This window comes from Liolophura sinensis, chromosome 13, assembly GCF_032854445.1.
Source record: "Liolophura sinensis isolate JHLJ2023 chromosome 13, CUHK_Ljap_v2, whole genome shotgun sequence".
In the NCBI taxonomy this organism is placed as follows: Eukaryota; Metazoa; Mollusca; class Polyplacophora; order Chitonida; family Chitonidae; genus Liolophura; species Liolophura sinensis.
This window is the reverse complement of record NC_088307.1, coordinates 5,389,662-5,414,978: the sequence shown is the minus strand read 5'-3', so window position 1 is coordinate 5,414,978 and position 25,317 is coordinate 5,389,662. Positions and strand designations below refer to the sequence as shown.

Below are 25,317 nucleotides of genomic sequence, written 5' to 3'. Positions count from 1 at the left end.
GAGCATGGAGAAACCACTACCCTACGTGAGGCACCTGGAAAATGTCCTGACCTAAAACTAGCTCATCCAGCGGAATTGGAGCATGTTTCATCAAGGCTAACTGGCATGCGGATTGCATAATTGATTTATTTAATTCATTGGTGTTTTACGCCGTACTCCAGAATATTTCACTTATACGACGGCAACCAGCATTATGGTGGGTGGAAACTGGGGGGTATGAACCCAGGGGAAACCCACGCCCATCCGCAGGTTGCTGATGGTGAGGTGGGGCGGTTTTCCCACACTTTCCACAACCAATTAAACTGCATTGTGTAAACAAGTATTTGACACAAATACCAATCAAATAAGGTGCTTGCCTTTCAGTCACTATGACATGAGGTGCAGTTTCAATATTGGCCTGGGACAAGGGCTTTATAGATTCCCCTCAAGTTCACTGCTTGTTAGGCCTTGGTAACAATAAACAGTCAACAATGCTCGTGTGGCCATTTGCACAGTCTAATATACCATAAAGACCATTTTTCTTCCCACAATATGTGCATATTCCAGTATCTAGGCCACATTTGGGAAAGTTTGTCAGTGACTTGTCACAGGTGGGCACTATACCCTGGACACTGTGGTTTCCTCCACCCACAATACCGACTGGACACTGCGGTTTCCTCCACCTACAATACCGACTGGGCACTGCGGTTTCCTCCACCCACAATACCGACTGGACACTGTGGTTTCCTCTACCCACAATACCGACTGGGCACTGCGGTTTCCGCCACCCACAATACCAATGACCATCGTATAAGTGAACAAGTCTTGAGGATGGCGTTAAACAACAATCAAATAAATAAACCAATCAAATCACAATGTCCTACAGTTCATGCTTTACCCAGCCCGAGAGATGGGTTGAAACCAATCTTCAGGACTGCTGAATTACCTCCCTTGTTACCTGACAGTGACGACATAACCCAAGGTCAGTTTTTGAGGCATGAAAGTATGAGAAGTGGAACCTCACCAAATATAGCAGGCAGTAGGCACATGTAAATTACATCACATCGGTGGTAAATATTTTCTAGGCAGGAGAATGTAAAAAAACAAACATGACATCAGCCTTTTAGAGTCAGAGAAATGTTGAAAGATCTTAAATGAAGTTAATGGTTTTCAGTTTAAAGCTTTAATACGTAATACTGACAGAATGTGCTGAAGCTATCTATTGCATTTAATGAGGATTTTTAAATTACCTTCGAATGGATTTAAAAAATACATGACGTTTATCCTTGGCTTTCTTAAAGCTAGGTCTTCAACTATCTTAAGCTTCTTGCCTTTAGCCATATTTTGAGTTAGCACTTATTAACTACAGCTTAATCCTAAAAACGAATCTTTTCAGTGGGAGAGCGACCTCAAGGGAGGTAATTTGATGTAGCCCTATTGTTGTCTGGCTTGTCATCCAAATGTAAGGATAATGTTAAAGAGTGTGGGGTAATTTCTGGTGTTTTTAGCATGGCCTCTCAGGCAGGTATTTAATATAAACATTTATTTATTTGATTGGTGTTTATATATATATATATATATACTCCAGAATATTTCACTTACACAACAGCGACCAGCATTATGGTGGGAGGAAACAGAGTAGAGCCCAGGAGAAACCTACAACTATCAGCAGGTTGCTGGAAAACCTACTATAAATACATTTATGTCATCTTGTGGTCAGGCCTGCTATTAGGTGATATTGACGATAATAATATTGAAAGCCAATGTTAAACCTCAGGCAGAAACAATACAACATTTTGTATGAAATTGAGTTTATTTAACTAAATTTGTGGTTGGACAAAAAGAAGCTACATGTACAAATACATGTAGGAACATTTACATGATGCAGCAATTGCATCACTCAACATACAATGGTTATAATACATGGGACTACATGTAAGATGACATGAATTTTGCACACTCTGTACACATGATACACACAGCCTGCTGAGTGTTGAAGTTAACAACATCAATACAAAGACAGCTTTTTCAACTTTTCACTGATGTCCCTTTCCATATATAAACCCTTCTAATATACTCAAGAGCACTCCTTGTTTATTCATATTTTCCAGAATAAATACATATTAAAAGTGATTCCTTTTTAGTTGTCCAAGTTTTTTGTTATTTTTGATTGTTATTGTTACACTTTATGTAACAGTGAATACAGCTGCATAGATTATGGTAATTTTCAGGGAATGTCAAAGGAAACAATTATAAATGGCACTCATGCTGGAAATTCAGCTGATATGTGTAGATAGTGAAAATAGTACACCAGTATACACTAAATAATGATAAAAATGCAGCAGCTATGTTTAATAAGAGATACAATTTCAAGAACTGATTTACTTCCCTTTGTAGAGGGCTTGGGTGTCACCTAATGCCAAGTTGCCCAGTTAATACAGGCACAAGACAAACTTCAAACAAATCTTCTGCTACAATACATGCAACATAGCTGAATATGGTGAACAAGTTAACAATATCAAGATACATATGTGAAACATGTAGCAAAATTACTTGTACAGCACAGCTGTACTGAAATTGTAACAATTTGCATATGTAATAAGTTATGGAAGTTTATGTGGCAAATGTGAAGTCAATGAAGAACATTATTAATAAACATGGGAAGACAACGATTTGAGCAAAATGTTACAAAAAGAAATACACATATTGCACCCACTTTCAAGTAAAAATCAATTCAGTAAAGATCCAGTTACAGTGTGTGGCTGACTACAAAGTTAGATAACAATGCAACAAGGCAAAGTGGAAAAGATCTAAGAGTTCATATGTGTAAAATATGAGTAAAACACAAGGAAAATGTAATAAACAAAAAAAAGATATTGCACAAAGCCCATTTTAAATTTCTAGTGTAAGCTGGACATATATGACTTAATAATGAAGACGAAAAATATGCCCCCCCCCCAAAAAAAAACCCCTCTAAAACAACGAAACAAAAACACATTTCCGACTTCAATGTGAATAATCAAGCAAAGAAAATTTTGAGCAGACTCAAAAGTAAACCTCAGGACAACAAGGTCATATTTTCATGTAAGATGACACCAAAGTAACTACATGAACTTTATGACAACTTATATTTACATGAAATATATACATATCAATGAACACATGTGACAAATATATGTAAGATGAACATTTAGGCAACATGAACAAATTAGTATGCAAATCAATCCGTCAATTAGCCTACGACAGCGCGTATCAAAAATACACACAAGACATAATGTATGATCTTTGCTTCAAAGTTCAGACATGATACATAAAAAGGACATTTTTGCACAAAATTTGATAAATGTCCATGTAAGGGAGGAAAAACTTCCACAGTCAATGGCGTTTATTTCCAATAATTACCTGTAAATCACCTAAAGTTTAGCACGTTTCAAAGGACACATTCAGCTTGATTCTGACTGATTCATTCAACCTGATCAATGCCACTTCATTTTTTTTTTTTTGTGAAGTTTGATCAATTTCTTAGAAACTCTAAAGTATTGGCATCAAAATTATCATTTTAAGGTGTTCCCTTGCTTCTAAAATGTGTTTTTACATCCCAAACTTTAGGTGAAATACTGTACTTTGATATCATGATCTTAATACTCAGGCATATGTAAACCTCTCAAATACTCTTTCTAAAGTGTTTTACCTGTCAAACTTAAGAATTTAGCTGCACAAATTGCATAAGTAAATGTCAGTTTAAAAAACTACATATTGACTACCTGTCAATGGTATAAAAATGACACATAATGCAGAATTTTCCTGTGCATATTATATATATACTTTTCCACAACCTTTTTGAATGGGACTTTGCAACGAGGATGACTTTCAACAATCGTTGTTCATTAATACAACTCAATTATTTCTCGCACAGAATGACGAAATAAATGACAAATGTTACCTTCTACATGATACATGGTATAGAAATAATAAATAGTAATTAGACGAAATCTACACCAACACAGCGAATGATTTACACAGGACAATTCTCGAAAATATATCATAAACTTTGGAAGGCACGGGCCGGACAAGATAACAGTGGAATAGAAAACAATCACAGTATTCTGAAATGTCTCTCTCCACAGCAAGATTTTCAAAATTTCAAATGGAAAAATTTAAACATGAAAAAATAAAGACTCCTCTATGATGGACAGATTCAATGTTTGAGCTCGGCAATTTGCTATAGATACATACATGGATTCTCTCCCCTTTACCTCTGTGAAATGTGCTATCTGCTGAGAGACATAAGCCATGTGTATTTACACAGAAAATGACACAGGAGCATAAATGTCCAGGATTACAGTGTTTTTCAACTAAATCTGGGTAAACTGTAATCTTAAGCATTCTTTGTTGGGATTTAATAAGCTTTTTTCTCATGCCACTAACACAAATCTTTCTCTTGGACTTTTATGATATAATACACTTTTTCTTCCACGTTAGTTGGTAAGAATAGTACAAAAGTAACTCCTAACTGACAGCATGACAACCTTGAACACATAAACGGTACTTTAAAAGTTTGGTCAACAGCTTTGCTATGCATGACCAAATATTTCACCAATACATTAACATGCTATAGCACTGCAGTCAGTCATCACTATTAATGTCAATCATCAATAATAGCACTACTGGCAGTCATCACCATGAATGTCATCACCATTAACAGCAATGCAGATCATTACCATTAATAGCAATGCAGATCATAACCACCGCTAATGTCATCACCATTAATAGCAATGCAGATCATCACCATTAATAGCAATGCAGATCATAACCACCACTAATGTCATCACCATTAATAGCAATGCAGATCATCACCATTAACAGCAATGCAGATCATAACCACCACTAATGTCATCACCATGAATAGCAATGCAGATCATCACCATTAATAGCAATGTAGATCATAACCACTACTGTCATCACCATTAATAGTAATGCAGATCATCACCATTAATGTCATCAGCATAAATAGCAATGCAGATCATCACCACCATTAATAGCAATGCAGATCATCACTGCCATCACCATTAATAGCAATGCAGATCATAACCCCCACTAATATCATCATCAATTACAGCACTGCAGATAGTCATCACCTGTCCATTAATTCCATCATCTGTAAGGCATCTTGTGAAGACCATTTATGATCTTCTGTCCACACATACCGACAATAATAAAACATTTAAGGCACTATGTTCATAAATTTAAAAAAAAATAATAGTGAATTTTTCTTTAATTCATAGGGACCACACATTTGCAAACATCATTGCTTTTTGTTCATTAAATCAGACGCTCCCCTGTGGTAGTATCTAGCATTCGCTCTAGGGGGATTACTGGGTTGGAGTGCTTTTCCACTTCTGATGGCTTGTACTTGCCCTTCATTCGTCGGCTTCTACGAATGTACCACATGATATACAAAGCGACCAATAGAATGAGAAGAAGGATGATGATGACAGCAATCACGATGGCGGTTGTGTTGTCCTGCTCCTGGACCACAGGTGTGACTACCTCTGTCTCACATAGGTTACCTGTAAAAAGGAATAAAGTGAGTGAGTGAGTGCTTGGGGTTTAAAGTTGTACTTAACAATTTTTCAGTCATATGATGAAGAAGGCGTCCTTAGAGTACATGAGATGTGCCTCCTTGTTGCTAGGCAGATTTCCACCGCTCTTTCATCTAGTGCTGCTTCACTGAGACGATTTACCATTATACCACTGATACGGGTCAACCAGTCGTTGCACTATCTATATAATGCTGAATGCCAAGTGAGGAAGTTACAACTTCCTCTTTTAAGGTCTCAGATGTGATCCGTCCCAAGACTGAGCCTGGATCTACTGCCCCCGAAGCGGACGCTCTACCATGTAGCTATTGGGGCTGGTCACAAAAAGGAATAAATCCACAGCAGTAATATGGTACAACTTGGCAATGTTTAATCAATCGATCCTTTGGCTAAGGCCTTGATCTTCCTACCGCCAATCAGCCTGGGAGACCATGTCAGAAAGTGATGTAGTGTTCTACATGTACTTTTTAAAACTGTTATCCCTATCCTGATAAACAGCGATTAAATTTGGACCTCTTGTTCTAAGAACTGGTAATACAATTTCTGCCAGATTTGAGCATCCAGTTTTATTTTCTTTTAAAACATTTTGTTTTACTTGAAGTTTTAGACTTTGGACTTTATTAAACATCTGCCTTAACCAATCAGTTTGCAAGCTCAGGTTGGTTTTGGCGTGGCTCTAAGCTGGAATGTTTATCACATACCAGGTGCTGATTCAACAGAGCCGCATAAAACTTACATACACATTATGTTCACAGAAAGTATGCAGATAATAGAGGGGTAAATTTGAGACATAATATATGCCCGAAAATGAAATTTTCTTTGGGTGTTTGCTTTTTTTTTTTAGTACAATTTCTTCCCATGTAACTGTAATTATCGTTGTAGAGTTAACTTGTCATCAATCCTTTTCCAAAAAGTGCTCTGATTTGACTGAAACAGCCGATCCTATTGATTTAGCTGGACACTGCTGTAGGGTTAGCAATGTACGATCGGATTTGATTTTTAATTAGCCTACGCTTATGTCCACTAGTTGGACTCACCTGTGAACCTGTCTGAGCATACACAGGTGTATCCCCCCTCCGTGTCCTGACAGGTAGAACCTTCAGAACACCTGTGGGTACCTAACGAACACTCGTCGTTGTTCACCTCACAGGTGTGGCCAGAGTACCCTGTGCCTGTACAGTTACAGCTGAAGTTACCCTGCCTGTCCAAACATGGCGCTCCGTTCCTACAGGGGTTGCTCTCACACTCGTTGATGTTCGTCCCACAATCAGGACCTGTCCACCCCACAGGGCAGGTGCATGAGTACGACCCAGGTATGTTAATGCAAATACCTAGCAAAAGATGAAATATGATCTAAGTCAGCGCACTGACCAAATATTTGTCAAAATGACTTGCACACACAACTTCACATATTTATTTATTGGATTGTTGTTTGTACTTAAACAGGGGATGGTGGTGACCACATTTCCTTCGGTATAAAACCACTGGCCTTTGGCAAGTTACTATGATTTACATGTACAGTTAAGAATAGTTAGTTAAAATAATCAATAAAATGTCTGAACAGATGAGGGGTGCGAAATTAACAGCTGCCACCCAAAATTCCACCAAGGTCATTCCGTGTCAAAGCCAAAAAAAAAATTTTTTTCTTGCAGTGAAACCCCTTTGGATTATTTTGAATTTGGAGTTATTATTTGGCTAAGCTTTCTCATATATACTGAGGTATGTTTCAAAAAACATTTTTTCAAAATAATTTAATAATTTTCAATAATTTTTCAAAATAATCCAAAGAGGTCACTACAACAGCCGGCTGAAATGACATGGAATGACCCACCAGGCAACTGAATTATGGGTAATGGCAGCCCACCTGGCAACAACAACAACGGCAATGCATGTTCAGCACAAGCACAGTTACATATGCCACCTAAAAGATATTTTTGCTGCTATCAAAGCAGTGACTTGATTAACTAACCTGTCCACAGAATAAAACATAAGGTGTATTTGCAATTTTTCCAGCAGAATATCTACTGTGGTCTGTTGGGACTCAGCCTTTATCAATGTCATCATATCCATATTTAATGCTTGAAATAGCTTGATTTAAGATCTGTTTGGAATCTGCATTCTTAGGTTTAAATGTTAATGATGAAGTTTAAAAATAAATTATTCATTGTCATTATGATTACCATTTCACGTTGAGCGGCTTTCTCAGGTAATCTCAGGTAAACATGAGCAAGGTAGGTGGTAGTCATAGTAACAAGTGCGTGTGGAATTAAATAGTCTGAATCAACGACAACGTGCCGTTAAGGGTCTGTACTGTTCCAAAGACTTGGGCAAGCTTATCTGAAGGGCAACTGAGTATATAGACTTTGGTTATCTTTGGGCAACAAAAGTGAGTGCTTAGGGTTTATTGTCGCACTTAACAATATGACGAAGAAGGAGTCATTAGAGTGCATGTACTGTGCCTCCCTGTTGCAAAACGGATTTCCGCAGCTCTTTCATCTAGTGCTACTTCACTGAGACGCCTTACCGAAGGCAAGTAAGCCACCCTACCCGAGCCATTACATTGATACGGGTCAACGAGTCGTTGCACTATCCCACTAATGCTGAACGCCAAGTGAGGAAGTTACAACTTCCTCTTTTAGCTATCTTAGCTATGAGCAGACCCAAGAATGACCATGGATCTACTGCCCCCGAAACACATGATCTACCAACTCAGTCATCGGGGCCGGTCCCTTGGGCAACAATAATATTTCCTTAACTTCACACCCTGTGGTCCATTCCCTAATAGCAGACACACTACTGAAACATCCAACAAATAAAGAATGACACAAATAAACACAAATTCACCTCACATGAGACTTACCTCTGTTAAAACAGGTATCGGGTCTGTCACACTCGTTAACATCTACTTCACACGACCTGCCCGTGTACCCCTGTGTACAGTCACAGGAGAACCCTCCAATCGTGTTTTCACACCTTCCACCGTTAAGACAAGAGCTTGTATTCGTACATTCGTTGACGTCTTCCGCACAAGTTTCGCCACCGTACCCCGTGTTGCGACAGTCACATGTGTAAGGCATGGTATAGACCTGGCACCGCGGGGCTCGTGCCAAACATTGCGACCTTTGACATACCTTATCAGTCCAACCACAGGCCGTCACAACTTCCTCACACGAGCACAGACCCCTGTAAGAGCAAGCTCCGTTATTCAAACACGGCTGCTGGTAGCAGTCATCCAAAATTGTCTGGCAGTATTTTCCTGTGTAGCCTGCGAGGCACTCACACCGATAGTCGCCTATGAGATTGCGACAAGTTGCACCGTTGAGACAAAGATTGCCGTTGCAGTTGTCAATGATTGTCTCGCATCGGATCCCGGAAAACCCGTTCTCACAGAGACAGCTGTAATTGCCAGCAAGATGATCAACACACGTAGCGCTGTTCAAACAAGGCCCGGAGCTACAACCACGCTGATCTAATTCACAGTTCTTCCCTCCATAGCCTTGGTTACAATCACACCTGTAATCGTTAATCAGATTCACGCAACGAGCTTCGTTCTGACAAGGAAGAGTTTCACACTCATCTATTTGAATTTCACAGTTATCTCCCTTGAATCCATCCACACACTCACACCTGTAGCCTGGTGAAAACTCATCTGGAGGATTATGCGGTTTTTCAATGCAAGTCCCACCCCTTAAGCACGGCTCAGCGGTGCATTCATTAAAATCAGTCTCGCAGTTCTTCCCTGTATATCCTGGAGGGCACAAGCACCTATAGTTATCGTCGGAGGCCGAATCAGCAACACAGGTTCCGCTGTTGTTGCAGCGATTATTTCCTTGGCATGGGCTAATCACCGTTTTGCAGTTGCGCCCCGTGAAAGCCGGTTCACACTGGCAAACATATGTATTCCCTTCGCGCAAACATTCTCCGTTGTTACCGCATGGCTTCTGATGACACGCGTCAACAAACTGGCACTGATCACCGTAGTGAGCCTGTGGACACTGGCAGATGTAGGAATTATTTCTCATCGTGCACACTCCAGTGTTCTGACAGGGATCTGGGAAGCACGTATTGAAATTCTGACACTGACGACCAAAATACTGGTCAGTGCAATTACAAGTGAAGTTTGTGTTGTCTGCATTTTGTATGCAGGTTCCACTGTTGCGACACGGACTCGAGGCGCAAACAGTACGGTTCTCACACAGATTCCCGAAGAATCCATCTGGGCATTCACACCTGTATTTATTCACCAAGTCCACACAACTTCCTCCGTTCTGACAGTTGCTGTTGTCGCAGTCATCAATGTCGTCCTCGCAAGTTTTTCCCGTCCAGCCAGGTTTGCAAGTGCACGTAAAATCTGCAGGAATGACGAAGGAACACATCACGAAGTTGTTTTGGTGACATGGGTTGGAGTCACATGGGTTGACAATGGCAGCACATATTGGACCCGTGTAGCCGACAGGACACAGGCACGTGAAGGCCAGGTGACCATCAACACAGGTGGCGTTGTTAAGGCAGCTATCGCTGGCGCAGTCGTTCACGCTCTGAGAACACCCCTGCCCTTCCCAACCTTCCAAACAGTGACAGGTGTAGTTATTGAACCGGTCCACACAGTATTCATTGACAGAGCACGGCTCTTCCTTACACACCTCTTTAGGATGGCAACCAGGCCGAATGTTTTGAGTCACTGTGTTCTGATTGGATCCCTCTCCATCCAAATATGGCAGTATGATGTCATTGAGTTTAACTCCTCGTAAGCAACCATCAAAATGACCAACAACGATGGAATTGTCACCTGGATGAAAAACAAAAGAAAAAGTAAAAACACTTAAGACAAAGAAAACACAACAATATATATACCTGTACATATATCAGATCAAAGGCCAATAAATACTTTTTTATACTATTTATTTCTTCAAAATTTTTCTAATGTGATCTGTTGGGACTCAGAAGGTATCATTAACATCATATCAATATTTAACGCTTGAAGTAGTTTGATTTAAGATCTGTTTGGCATCTGCATTCTTAGGTTTAAGTGCATAGGCACTTGGAATGATGACGTCCAGCAGTCTCTATCTGATACAGAGGCAAAAACCAGATGTGATGTCACTGGTCACAATATGATCAGAAAAGGTCAGAATCTAAAGTTTCCAAAAATACCACTTCAATAAGTAACATATATGTGAACTAATTAGACATGATGTGAGCTTACTGATAACCTGTGAAATGCATATACAAGTAGATCAGCCTCATCACATTTTTATGCTTCAATCGTATATACCCGTACTGTTGCCAATTATGTACCCAAATCAATTTTTAAATTCTGTCCTCAAAAAAGGGCATTTACAGAGGCAAATATACATCATAAAATATTACTTTTTTGTACGAAAATTACATTTCCCATGAGGATATCATCCTACATTGCAAATGAAACTCAAGACACTATTGTAAGACTGATACAACTCTTTGAACCTGGTAAAAAAATGTAACTTAGTCAAGGAAGAAATTTCTGAGCATTTACTATACTCCTGTGTTACTGTGCTCAGGTCAGAACAAACTATTCAGTCTATTTATTCATTTATATGGTGTTTTACATCGTACTCAAGAATATTTCACTTACACAACAGAGGACAGCATTATTGTGAGAGGAAACACAGTTGCTGGCTGACCTTCCCACGTACAGCTGGAGAGGAAGCCAGCATGGGCTGCAGCAAATGTATTGCTATTCATTCTAAAAGGGGGCCTCCGTGGCTCAGTTGGTTAGCGTGCTAGTGCAGCGTAATGACCCAGGAGTCTCTCACCAATGCGGTCGTTGTGAGTTCAAGTCCAGCTCATCCTGGCTTGCTCTCCGGCCGTAAGTGGGAAAGTCTGTAAGCAACCTGCGGATAGTCGTGGGTTTCCACCCATCGTAATGCTGACCGCCGTTGTATAAGTGAAATATTCTTGAGTACGGCGTAAAACACCAATCAAATAAATCAAATTAATAAATCATTCTAACAGTTACTCTTTTAAAAAAATGTTTCAATGTTCATGCAGTGATAAAAAAACCCCCAAAAATCACATTTTATTCCTTGTCATCAATAATTACTATTGTGTGGCCTACAAGTACATACCAGGTAGGAAAGGCTTAGCTCCGATGTAAACGCTGGCTGTGTTGTTGTTGTTCGAAGAAAACGGATCAAACTCTTCTGTGACAACAGCTGTTGTCTCATTCACCGATACAGTCAGTTCTGTGTTTGCCCTTGCCCAGGCCACCCTGTGCCAGTACGCATCCGAAAGAGATTGCTTGAAGTCGTATATCACTTCTGAAAAATTTAAAGATTTGGTGAACTGGCAGTTCATGTCTGTTAACTGCGTCAGTGGAAAGAAACTGTAAAAATGAAAGGCAGTGCAGACCCTTGAAACTGTATATGCCCTTAGTGACATAAATCTTTGTCCACCAAATAATATTTCTGTTGCTGAAAATTACAATTTTCAAGTACATGTAGAATATCATCCCATGTTCTAAACAAACCTCAAAACACCTTTGTAAATTCAAAAGAACTCTCAGAATCAGGAAATATGGGCAAGTTAGTCATGAATGAAATTTATTGTTATTTTAGGGTATACATAAATTAACATATTTATTTTAACTGAGATAAACCCAGTCCAATGTTTTGATTGTAAGGTGGGCTGTAAGGGCCATACTGATCATGCATATTATCAGTGACATCAACCAACGTTTTCTACACATTTGTGTTTACTTCTGAAGTTCATTTCATTTTTTGTGAACTGCACTCACGTTATGTGTGCCTGTTACAAAAAAATGTATGCTGACAAAATATTCTTGCACTAATAAAGATGATGTTTATAAACCAAAAACAAAGTCATGTCACAAAACATGATGAACAGGATGAAATTCCATGTCTTTGTGTGCTGGGACTGGAACTCTTTAATGTTTGGAGGTGAAAAAACTGGCTAGTACCCTCATATTCCAAACAGGAAATAGCAAACAGGAGCTGTTGATGGGAGATTAAAAATCGGGGTAATATGATTGGCTTAAAACATTAAAGACATCAGGTGAGGGTTGCTCTTTCCAAAAACAACCCAAAGTTTCCTCCATGGTGAAGTTGCACACATTACGAGATTCTGAGAGTGTATTGATCCTAGAAAAGTATTCTTTTGGAGGTTCTTTTGGGCATGATAGGAAAAAATTTTTCAGCACTAAAGGTAATGTCAATGGTACTTACATGTATTTTCTCTAAAATGCATTTCTTTGGATGAAAGTCTTTCACCATAGTACAAAAATGTGAGTTCAAATATAAATATATACAGGTGAGCTGTTGTTTCCTTTATTAACAGTGTACCAGTTTTTGCTACATGCATGTTACCTTCGCCTGCCAGCATCACCCTGGCCTGTAGGTTGGACTCAAACAGCCGGAATTCCAGGCCATCACTGGGTCGGCCCTGGGTACTATACAGCTGTATCAACAACAATGTTGCCGTCTGCTGGCGTGTTCGGAACTCAAATGCACCACTGTCACCGAAAGGAAAAATCCTGCGGTCCAAAGTGACAGCGGCAAAGCTGGACTCGCCATTAAAAGTTGCAGATGACGCTGAAAACCAAAAAATACCCAATAATGTATTACTGCATGACATAAATCGGAAGTTTCCATGGTAACAAAATGGTTACTATCTTGCTGTGATGAAAAAAAAAAATTTTGACGTAAATTTTGTATTTAGGTCATGCCAAATCGGAACCAGTCCACAAGTCCTTTTAAAAAAAAAGATGAAAGCATGAAATAGCTGATAAGGCTACCTGCAGAGCAATTCCAGCCAAAGAATCCCGGAGCACAATCGCATGATGGCCCTTCCCAGCTGTTGACACACACACCGTTGTTTTCACACGGAGAATTCAGACAGGCATTCTCACGCGTACATCCGGCTTCTGGGAGGGGTGGGTCATTGCCAAATATAGAAGGGGTGTGGTCAGAGAGGTCAAGGGTCACAGTGTTGATGCTTAGCCCACGGATACAACCCTCGATGCTGAAATTAATAACCAAGGTTTTGATGTCTATTGATGAGGATGGCTATGAAGATGCCTATTCCCAATGAAAGTTGGGATGAATGAATGAATATTTAAACATGGCACGGTAAGGGTCTGAATTACAGTTCCCACCCATAAAAGAGAAAACGTTTTCAAGGATCTAAATAGCCTTTGTTTTCCATCATTTTCAAGGACATTCAGTTCCAGCGTAAACCTTCAGGTGGAATTTAAAGGATACTAATTTGGAGCTTCTTTTTTTTTTTACAGTTTAAAACAGCACTATGACATTTAACATTGAAAAATGAAGTATTTTCAAGGTCATATCCCTAAACATGCTCTTTTTCAAGGTCTTTTATGTCTTTGAAAACTTTTCAACAAAATTTAAGTACTTTCAAGGTCATGTCAATAAATAAACTCTTTTCTTTCAATCTTTGAAAACCTTTCAACAAAACTGAGGTATTTCCAAGGAATTTCATGGAAAACCTCTGAAATAATGTAAACCACCTCAGAGCATCCCATCCTCTTACCTGTTGAATGTGGGCAGGGATTGTATCAACACTCTCCATCTGTCCAGGGTGGGATGATCATGCAGTTTACCCACAAAAAGAGGTAGCCTAATGTCCAGCACACCCCCTACACTGCCCTCAGTCCTCCCACGGTTACCTCCCTTGCTGTCAGATACTGGAAACAATGTGTGAATGATAATATTATGTTTTGTGCTGTTTGTGGAAAGTTGTAATGTATGCTGCTTCTTCCATATGGTTAGTTCTAGCTTAAATGGGGTTTTTTTTATGCCAGGCAGAATTTATTCACTTGTCACAACCTCTCTGGCAGTAAATAAGACTAAAATTTGCATCTCACCATAACTTACTCCTTTTTCCCCCACAAAAGCCTGGGAATTCCCCAGGGAGTGAATTCCACTTGATCCAAAAATTCTACTATGTATCATTGCCTTTCATCACTCTGGAATGCCTACTCACACTGCAACGCCATGTCAGAGATATGCATTGGCTTCACAGTGTCAAAACCCAACGAACAAAAACACCTGCAACTAATCCAAGCGCTTTTAAATACCTAGCCACAACGTCTCACTACACAAAGGGGGATAACTCAGTTGTCACTGCCAGGCTCATCAAGTCCTGTTTACCTTCCAGTATGTATTGTCCTGCACCTAGGAGCACCTGTACAGTGTACCACTCCCCATCATCCAGCTTCTCCCCTACATCCGTCTGGTAGTTCCTTGTCCCCACCACTAGGTGGAGCTTCAGTCGGCCACGGTCTAGCGCCACGATCAGCATCGAGTCAGGTTTGTACTGAAATGGTGAAGTAGGAAATAGAGAAATCTTCTAAACTTAAGTCAATCATGAAAGAAGTTTTTGTTTCACCGGGATTTGCTTACATTAATGTGTCTCCCCTCAGAGGTGACTAACAGCATAATAGGTTAAGGGTTTAGCCAGAATATTAGTGAGATGTCCTTCTTCCTGATTTTATTAACTTTCAAGAGCATAAGACGATGCGACATAATATGTATATATGTATGTATGCCAGGGGTTTAACGTCGCACATAACAATTTTTCAGTCACATGACGATGAGGAGTATTTAGGTGTGTGTACATATACTGTGTCTTCTTGCGGCAGGGAGAGTCCATGTCGCCAAAGTGCTGCCGCCATTGAAGCATCATGCTGAAGACATCAGGCATGACACCACACCAAGTCACATTACACCGACACCGGGCCAACCAGTCATGTTTCCTTGCTATAACCTCTCTTTGCTGAGTACCAAGTGAGGCAGCAGAAAGTACCAAATCTTTGGTATGACCCAACCCGGGCTTGATCCCAGGGTCTCCTTACCATAATATAACATCATAGAAGAATGGACTGACCGACAGACTTAATGAGTGATCAAATCTGCAATCCACACTTTGCTGCCTGTCCAAGTGATAAATAGACAAGGCCTTTACACCATACTCAATAATATTTCACTAATTTCCTCAACAAGTGTCAGGTGTTTGGTTGGAGCCAGCTGGTACCGAGTCTGAGGGAAACCATCACCCTTTAACAGAACAGAACAGAACTTCTGACAAGATACTGTGACCAAACCCAAGGGAACTTGATCTGTAACCTCTTTGCGGAACAACTCACCGTGTAGAGCAAAACTCCTGACGACCCTGATACCGTGAAGTTGAACTTAATCCTTGTGATTACATCAGTTCCGCCAAAATGGTAGAAGGAATTCCCCGTGAAATGTGACATGATCTGCTGGGTACAGAGGTCTCCGGTAAACCCTGGGGTACAGCGGCAGAACTTGTGAGTCCAAAGGTCAACACATGTCCCGCCATTATGACACATGTCTGGCTGGCAGGGCACGTGACGATGGCAGCCTATAGAGGGCGCTGTGGTGGCTCGTCGTAGACGAAAGACGGAAATGTCTGGAGGAGGCTGGGACTGAAGACTGATCATCCGTCCATTAACAGTGAGGTTCTGTCAAAAAGAATAAAATAACCGTTAACCATATTTATCTATTTGCTACTTAAAGAAGAAGAAAACATAAAAATGATGCCAAAATCAGATGAAAGAACGTCAAAACTTATTTGCAAACATGATCTTTAATATTTTTGGGGATTTTTTTTTCAAGAGAATAGGGTATTTGAAAATATTTTTGTATGGGACCAACTTTTGGAAACATATGCATTTAACCTAAATTATAATATTTATGAACATATTAAAAATATAAATACGCTCTAAATTGCGGTTTAATACATTTGTTAGCTGAAAAGAACACATTCTAGTGCTAAAATATTTATTAAACCTGTGTAACATCCTCATTTATGACATTATTAAACAAAGACTATAAATACCAAAAGGTGGTCCCAAATACCCACCATACAAAACTTTTTTTTCAAGTGTCTTTTTCTCCTTAAGGAAAAATCAAAAAAATCACATTTAGGGATAACTTTTCGCACTCTTTACGTCATTTTTATGTTTTCTCCACTTTAATGCTGTATTCAAGCATATTTAAAAGATACATGAAAAGGTGCTATAAATCGAAGAGTATGATTTTAAGGAAAATGAAGAAACAGTGAGCCATTTTCACACCTCAAGATCAAAGCTCAGAAGGTTTTTTTGTACTTTTTGCACTTTGTATGTTTGGCCACATCATATGAGGAAAAACCAAATTCAGGTATCCTTTTATACTGATCCAACAACAATGGGTTTTATGATCAGTGGAAGGAGGAGATCAAGTAAACCGCCAGCATTTTGCAAATAATAATTACAATGTATTCATTTTTGATTTGATCAGTGTTTTATGCTGTGCTCAAAAATATTTCACTTATTCGATGACAACCAGCGTTAAGGTGAAAGGAAACCCGGAAGAGCCCAGGGGAAACACGCAACCATTCGCAGGTTGTTGGCAGACTTTCCCACGTAATGCCGGAGAGGAAGTCAGCATGAGCTGGACTTGAACTCACAGCGACCACAATGGTGGTAGGCTCTTGTGTCATTGCCCCGCGCTGGCATGTAGGCCATGGAGGCCTAATTATAATAATACACCGAATACATGTGCTAGCCAAAAAATTGCAGCAATCTGTCACAAGACTTACACTCAAACAACCTGTGAATCCGTCCAGTGAGTCCAGTTTGCTACGGATGTACGGAGTGAAGGTAGGAATCCCCCCCACGTAGAGCCTCTCATTCAGACTGACAGGCTGTACACCATTGGTGTGATTCAAAGTCAGCTGACACAGCTCCAGGACATCACATGACACGGGGTCAAGGGTCAGGATGGCATCATTTTCTCGAATGGAGACGGTAACAATATGACTAACAACTCCGGCCGCGCTCCTCACAACTCGTAACGTTCCCACTGACGACGTACTTCCCAACTCCAAGGACATCTTCACTTCTCCGTCCACCAGCTCTAAGCTTAAGTGTTGAGGTTTGCCAACAACACTGGTCTGCAAATTTAGGAGGCGATGAATATCAGTAGAGAGCATAAATCAGAGGACACTGTTTAACATTCCTAAATACGACATGGATAAATATTTTACAAACTTTAGTCATGGTCCTGTTTGACAAAACTTCTTCAGTTCAGTTAATTGCCTGTAAGTCAGTAGTTTTGGGGGCTCTGTTCAGCTTGCGGTATTTTTGCAAAAAAGTTAAATCAAACCCTACATACATACTGAATCAAGTTAGATTTTATAAACAAAAAATAAAAAGAAAAAAGTTCAGACCTTTCCATGGCTTTTCCTGTACGACAAAGAGTGTTCCCAACATAAAATAAGCCAAAAACAAGGCACTCAAAGCTTAACATTTTACACTAAAATTAATGTGAAAACAAAATAATTAAAAATTTGTTTTATGTAAGATTTTTATTAGTCTAAATCAGGCCCAAAAGTCAGAATAAAGTATATACCCGAAATACAGTGATCTAAAGGCCTGTAAGGCAATAATTAATATTCAGTCTCACAATCATAAAAGCTTTGATCATTTAACTATTCACATGTGTTTGATATTATATACATCAAAACAAAAAACAAGCAGAAACAAAAACAAGAAAAAAAAATGTTTAATAGAGTAAACATACTCCTGTTGCAAACACCAAAATCCCAGAATTCACAACCGTTGTTGTGAAGGAAAACTGTATCGTCAGTTGACTTTCAGCCTGTCTCTTCCTCCGCAGACTGAAAATTCTGTTCAAAGGGAGCAAATCAATGGCATTGTTGCCATCAAAGCTGGCTGTGATGATGTTCTGGCAGTTGATGCCGTCTGTTCCGTCAGGACAGTCACAGACATAGCCCCCGGGGAGGGGTTCGGAGCAGTTCCCCCCGTTCTGACATGGCAGTGCCGCACACTCTGAGATGTCCACAGAACAGTTCTGACCTGAAAATACACATCAAAGCTATTTTCACAGTTCAAGTCTACCTCAGTCAAAGCATAAACTAACAACCAAGAAGTATTTCTCCACATGTGACATACACACCATGTCGAATTGCTTCCCGCATTGGTGGAAGGTAAATGGACTTTAATGAATGTATAAAGTCTGCGAAAGCATGTAGTGGTACCAAATTTGAAAATGCTAGATTACTGATACCTTAAATTGTCTTAAATTTAAATATTTTGTAACATAACTTTATTTTAATGACACAATGAAATAATGACAAAACACTTAATACTTAACACGTTAATGTCACAGATGGCTTAAATGGTTCTGTCTTGAAGTTGATAAAATTTCAACGTTTTAAAACTGAATAAAGAGTGAAATCGCTGAGAGACAAAATGGCAGCAGTGGACATACTGTTTTGCTTATATACATGAAAATGAAATTCCAGTTTGAAGGCAAACTGAAAGTTCTGGAAGTTCTCTAAATATTGCTCGGAAACTAATTGCATGTTGGAAAGATGGCCAGTGTGAAACCAATAGTCCCCTCCCCTCCCCCCCCCCCCCCACCCCAAGCGACAAATACAGAACTCTCTACAACAGGTCCCAGTAAGGCTGCTCACCTGTGTATCCTGTATGACAGTGACACCTGTACTGGTCAGGGAAGCTCTCACACACGGCCGAGTTCTGACAGGGGTTAGGGACGCATGGATTAACATATGTCTCACAATTCACACCTGAAACAGAAGGTGACAAGTCTGTCAATTTTCCCATAACCAAGGTAGAGGAATTAAGGGCATGTTTTCACTGAGGAAAATGTCGTCTAAGCATTGCAAGTGATCTGAGCACATAACATCACAGCGTTTATTTTATATACACCAGCATAAAAGGCCTCTGTACACTTTATTTATTATTCCTTTCATAGCTGATCACTGCATTTCTAAAACATACATGTACGTGTGACCGTGGTTACCAGCTGGGGATTTGAACCAGAGATCTCTGGCTTTGCAGTCCACGTTTACATGTATACCACTAGACTGAATGGTTAATCCTTCCAGCCCATAGGTAGACAGCGCTGTATACATCCCACCTTAATACACGTGTATAAACTTATGTGACGCTAGTCACATTTATGGCTAATAGGTGAAATATTCTTGAGTACGGCAGGCCATAAATTATACTCGGATATCATAGAGACTGCATATTTATTTATTTATTTGATTGGTGTTTTACGTCGTACTCAAGAATATTTCACCTACTTTTGTGTGAGGAAACCAGGCAAAGCCCAGGGGAAACTCATGACCACTCGCAGGTTACTGCTAGACCTTCGCATGTATGGTGGAGATTTCATAGGTGAAAAATACTGTGTTTATTGGTTTTTAGTTGATTGGTGTTTTACGCCGTACTTAAGAATAATTCACTTATACAACGGCGGCCAGCACTATGGTAGGAGAAAATGGACAGAATCCAGGGGAAACACACGACCATCCGCAGGTTGCTGCCAGGCCGCATTGGTGAGAGGCTCCTGGGTCATTACGCTGCGCTAGCTCGCTAACCAACTGAAAAATACTGTAAGACCCAGGACTGAATATGTGATCTCAATGCTCTAGGGCTAGTGACTTTCCAGTGATGCATTCTGAATTTCTCAGCCATACATACAGTATTTATTTTGATGATAGAAATTTTACACTATTTCAGAGCAAATATTCCTCTCATATGAAATGGTTTAGGTTATCGGTGGAACAAAGTAGAAGGCGGTGGCAACTCCAACAAACAAATGATGCAAGGTGATATTTTATTACACATTATTTTATTCATTTATCTGATTGATGTTTAATGTCATATTCGAGAATTTGTCACAAATATGATGGCAGTCAGTTTTATGAATGGAGGAGACAAGAGGTTTTGCAGATTACTGAAGAACTTTTCCCACAAGTGACATACAGATAGGTACACCACCTAATATCACGTACACTGATAAGGGGAGACACAGAAAGCTTGCTGTCAAAAACTGGGTTTGAACCCACATCTCCTAGTGATTCCTAGTGTCCTGGGTCTTTCCGCTGTCACAGTATTAAATCACAACACTAAATCATAGAGATCTATATGACTTACCTGTGAAGCTGGGAGGACAGTCACACCTGAAGGTATCAACGAGACTGACACAGGTACCCCCATTCTGACACACCTGGGCGGACTGACTGCACATATCTATTTGTACCTCACATCGGGTTCCTGTGCAAAAATATGTGTTATGACTTATTCTGAGAGTTTTTTTGATCTTTAGTAGAAAGATCTTTTAGGTTTGTTTGAAAGGCATAACGATATCCTGATGAGAATATGTAAGTTTCAGCACCATGACAGCATCTTAGTTTTAGACCAGTTTGTAAGTCAAGTACATGTTACCAAGATAACAAATTTGTAGTCAAATACATTATACCGCTAGATACCAAACTGTTCACTGCTGATCCAGTCTTACCTGTGTATCCTGCCACACACTGGCAGTTGTAAGTGTTCAGACCATCCACACACCGTGCTCCATTGAGGCAGTACCCCTGGGGGCAATCCACCACATCCACTGTACAGTTACGCCCCGTCCATCCTGCCGGGCACTGACAGCTGTAGTCATTGATCAGATCCTGACAGGTGGCTCCGTTCTGACATGGACGCAACACATCACACTCATCAACATCCTCTTCACAGTGACCCCCTGTTAAAATGATGAAAATTTAAAAAAAAAAATGTACATGATAACTTTTTTTAAATATGCAGCAGTAAACCACAAGCAAAATGCTATACAAATAAAGTTTTTCTGCATTAAGAATGAAGAGAGAGAGATAATCTGGATCTCCAGGCATGTTTATCTGTTCTGCCAATATCTCCTGTTGTGTAGAAATGTAGGAACAGTTTCACATATGTCAAAGACATATACTTAAGCTAAGATCTGAAAGATTCCGTGAGACTTGTTCTTATTCCAAACCCTGGTACTGCAGTCAGTATGAGACTAGGCAGTGCAGATTATGGAAACTGTGAGACGTGGCATTGCGGATATTGTGAGGCTTGGAATTGCGGATACTGAGACTTGGCACTGCAAATACTGTGAGACTTGGCATTGTGGATACTGTGAGACTTGGCATTGTGGATACTGTGAGGCTTGGCACTGCAGATACTGTGAAACTTGGCATTGTGGATACTGTGAGACTTGGCATTGTGGATACTGTGAGATTTGGCAATGCAGATACTGTGAAACTTGGTATGGCAGATACAGTGAGACTTGGCATTGTGGATACTGTGAGACTTGGCATTGTGGATACTGTGAGATTTGGCACTGCAGATACTGTGAGACTTGGCATTGTGGATACTGTGAGACTTGGCATTGTGGATACTGTGAGACTTGGCACTGCAGATACTGTGAAACTTGGCATTGTGGATACTGTGAGACTTGGCATTGTGGATACTGTGAGCCTTACCATTGTGAATATTGTAATACTCTCATTCCTAATGCACTGTTAAGTGAGCTCTTTACCTGTGTAGCCTGGGGGACAGAAGCACATGTAACCCTCCAGTTTCTCCATACAGGTGCCCTCGTTACGACACAATGCTGTAGAACACCGCTGGATGCGCACCTCACAGGTAGAACCCGTGTAACCTGGGATTGTACAAAAATAGTACACAACTTCATGACTAAAATCCAACACAGTTCAACACAGGTGTTATTTGTTAACAAGTCAAGTGACTTCATGGTAATATGCCAACAATGCAAATATTTTCAATCTTAGAATAATCATTTATCAAGCAGGAAGTGCTAAGTTTAGGGCACTGGTATAACTGCAACTTGAATTTTAATACAATTATAAAAACTGAAAAATGTTCTACAATGCCATGTTACATTTAAGAAAAGTTTCCATTTCTCTGTTTAATAGACCAGTCAATATACTCGGATCAAAAAATTAATACCTTAACTTTTCACCAAATATATGCTGATATTCCAAAACATAAACCATGTCTATGGTTGAATTTGTTAAGGATTTAGTGTTGTGTCTTCTGTGTTTGATCAAAATGCCTATCAATGTTACCTGCTGGACAGAGACATTGAGGAGCGCCTCCCACTACCTCAACACAGGTGGCGCTGTTCTCACACGGACTAGACATACACTCTTCTATGTCGGAGTCACATAAGGTACCGGTCCAGAAAGGCCCACACAGACAGATATGGCCCCCGTTAGTGTTAACACACTGCCCGTTTCTGCACGGCATCGTCGTTATGCACTCGTTGACATCCACTTCGCAGCGCTCTCCATCCCACGTGCTTGGACAGCTACACTGAAATCCTGGGAAGAGTAAATGATTTTTTAATTTATTTGTTGTTTAACAATAAATTCAAGAATGTGTCACTTTTGCAACAGTGTGCATGGTCAGTTTTATGGGTGGAAGAAAGCAGAGTGCCTGAGATAAAACCGCCAAACTTTGAAAAGTTACTGATCAATTTTCCCATGTGTGACGAACGCATGTGAATACCATTTCAGTGTAAGACACATGGTATTCAACAAATGTCTGGCATCGCAAACTGCCACTTAAAAACAACGGTTGGATATAATACTAGGGGCATATTGTGATGAAAGAGTTTATTCCTTTCACATATTTTGCAACGTAAGCTTTGGATTTACCATTCAAGTATATACAAACTAATAACCAAAAGAGATATGTGGAACTGAAGCGAATTCTATACTGTGAAAAGTTTAGTTGAAGATTACAAATCGTATATAAACCTATCACAATACATATACACAGGCCTCAGAGAAATCCCTGAGTACATTTTATCATGACATAAAACAGATCACCACTGACCGTTGTTGTTGTTGTGCGAGCAGGTTCCGCCATGTTGGCAGGGGTTAGGTTCGCAGTTAGACCGGTTGTACTGACACAAGTCTCCTGTGTAGGAGAGCGGGCAGTCGCACTTAAAACCTGGGTGGCCATCGGTGTTCTCCACGCAGGTTCCGCCGTTTGCACACGGGTTGGACAAACAGTCGTACACATCGCCCTGGCAACGCTGGCCTGAAACAGGTAGTTATGACATTAAAACAATGACTATATTCGATTTCCTCTACGTGCATTGGATTGAATGCAGCTCATTCTCAGATAACGGACCTAAAACTTTGCCAAACTAACTCCACCCCCCACCCCCACTTAACCAGGTAAATCCGCCCAGTCTCTCCCCCCGTCCATCCTTCCTTTAAATGTCATAAAATATTACTTCTGGGACTAAAACTTGCATTTGTGTATTTGGGATCCTCCTACCTTCCAAACAAACTATAAACCAAATAAAACGTGCAACTTAATCACGGGTGAAATTGGACGTCATTTCAATACGGAAATTTGAAAAGATGAATAAAGGCTAACTTACAACTTAGAACTAAGTTTGAAAACATTTTCAGCAGCTCTAACCTAAATCAATGACATTTTGGAATGACAAAAGGAATTTGTACATAAAAAAGATTTCTTCCCCCAAAAGAGTGATAAAGTTAACCTTCATATAGATATAAACTTGCAGATGAGACGGAGAGAGCTGGATTTGAATATACAACCCTGATTATCAGTTTACAGCAACCATGGAATAATGATTATTATTTAACATGATGACGTGTAATACATTTCTCAGAAAATCTATGGGTTAATTTAGGTTAACAAAACTGCTAATTATCATACCTATAAACCCGTCAGCACAAGCACACCTGAATCTGTCCACTAACGAGTCATCAGGAATACAGGTACCAAAGTGCAGGCAGGGGTTTGGAAAGCAGACATCTGTGTCTATGTCACACTGAAGTCCAGCCCACGGGTAGGCGCACAAGCAACGGAAGTTGTCTCCTTCATCGATACAGGTTCCACCGTTGTGACAGGGGGCACTGTGACAGTCATCGATAAATGTCTCACATCGTTCACCCGTCCGACCCTCTGGGCAAACACACCTGTGACAGATCAGAGAGAGAGAGAGTTGTGGTCAACTAGTGACACATGAGAGCTTGACTGATATGTATATATATATATAGCTTATTAAACCAATAACCTGCAACCAAATATATATATATATATATAGCTTATTAAACCAATAACCTCCAATCAAATAAATTAAATACTGAAGTATTCACCTGTAATTAGGTCTGGGAAATACTGTATTACTAATATGAGACTTGCCATCAATAATTTAGAATTGGTAGCAGGGCTACCACAGACCTCGCCTGCATGTAATCACATCAACGCAAAACTTCAGCTCAAGGCATGAAGAACTGAAATTGTGAATTTGTTCTTAACACATAAAGCCTGAAAATGGCAAATCCGGAATAAATGGCTAAGTCCATGGTGTCCTGCATTTCTAACACCCTGTAATTTATGCTGGAGGTGTGTTGACTCTCAGCCAATGAGAGTTGTTAAAACTGGTGGCTTGTTCGTGTAAACTCGGAACCTACGTCCAACATTCCGGTTTCCCGATAGTCAAGCGGAAAATGAAACTGTACTATTCGCTACCTACTGGGAAGAAGAGTTCTACTGGAAATGTACGAACTGCACTTCGGCGGTTTTCAACGGCAATTCTCCTCCTAACACAGATGACTTCAGGACTAGTTCTTAGCAAAATGGAGTCACCCACAGCCGATTTTGGCGCTGACTTTATTTATAATTTATCAACTTGAGGTACATATTAGAATTTTTTTTATGGCATGCACTTGCGAGGAAAAGCATACTCTTTTCAATGGTATTTGATTGATATTTAAATTTTCTTCTCCTTTAACACTGCTTTCTCTATCCACTGGACGCCGACACTGACACTCAGGGTATGTTATA

The 25,317-nt window shown here is 40.0% G+C and overlaps 1 protein-coding gene across 1 annotated transcript in view; it reads right to left on the bottom strand.

Moving 5' to 3' along the window:
• Positions 1-4,968: 4,968 nt before the first annotated feature.
• Positions 4,969-25,317, bottom strand: part of LOC135480463 (protein crumbs-like) — a 62,878-nt gene continuing 42,529 nt past the window's right edge. Inside the window, 18 exon segments of the mRNA XM_064760301.1 lie at positions 4,969-5,549; positions 6,617-6,910; positions 8,440-10,368; positions 11,687-11,878; positions 12,944-13,168; positions 13,372-13,598; positions 14,127-14,280; positions 14,747-14,912; positions 15,742-16,080; positions 17,202-17,555; positions 18,185-18,480; positions 19,101-19,214; positions 20,593-20,712; positions 20,957-21,187; positions 22,004-22,126; positions 22,554-22,808; positions 23,326-23,532; positions 24,184-24,446. Coding sequence (XP_064616371.1) covers positions 5,302-5,549; positions 6,617-6,910; positions 8,440-10,368; positions 11,687-11,878; positions 12,944-13,168; positions 13,372-13,598; positions 14,127-14,280; positions 14,747-14,912; positions 15,742-16,080; positions 17,202-17,555; positions 18,185-18,480; positions 19,101-19,214; positions 20,593-20,712; positions 20,957-21,187; positions 22,004-22,126; positions 22,554-22,808; positions 23,326-23,532; positions 24,184-24,446 — 5,737 coding nt within the window. The 3' untranslated portion in view covers positions 4,969-5,301.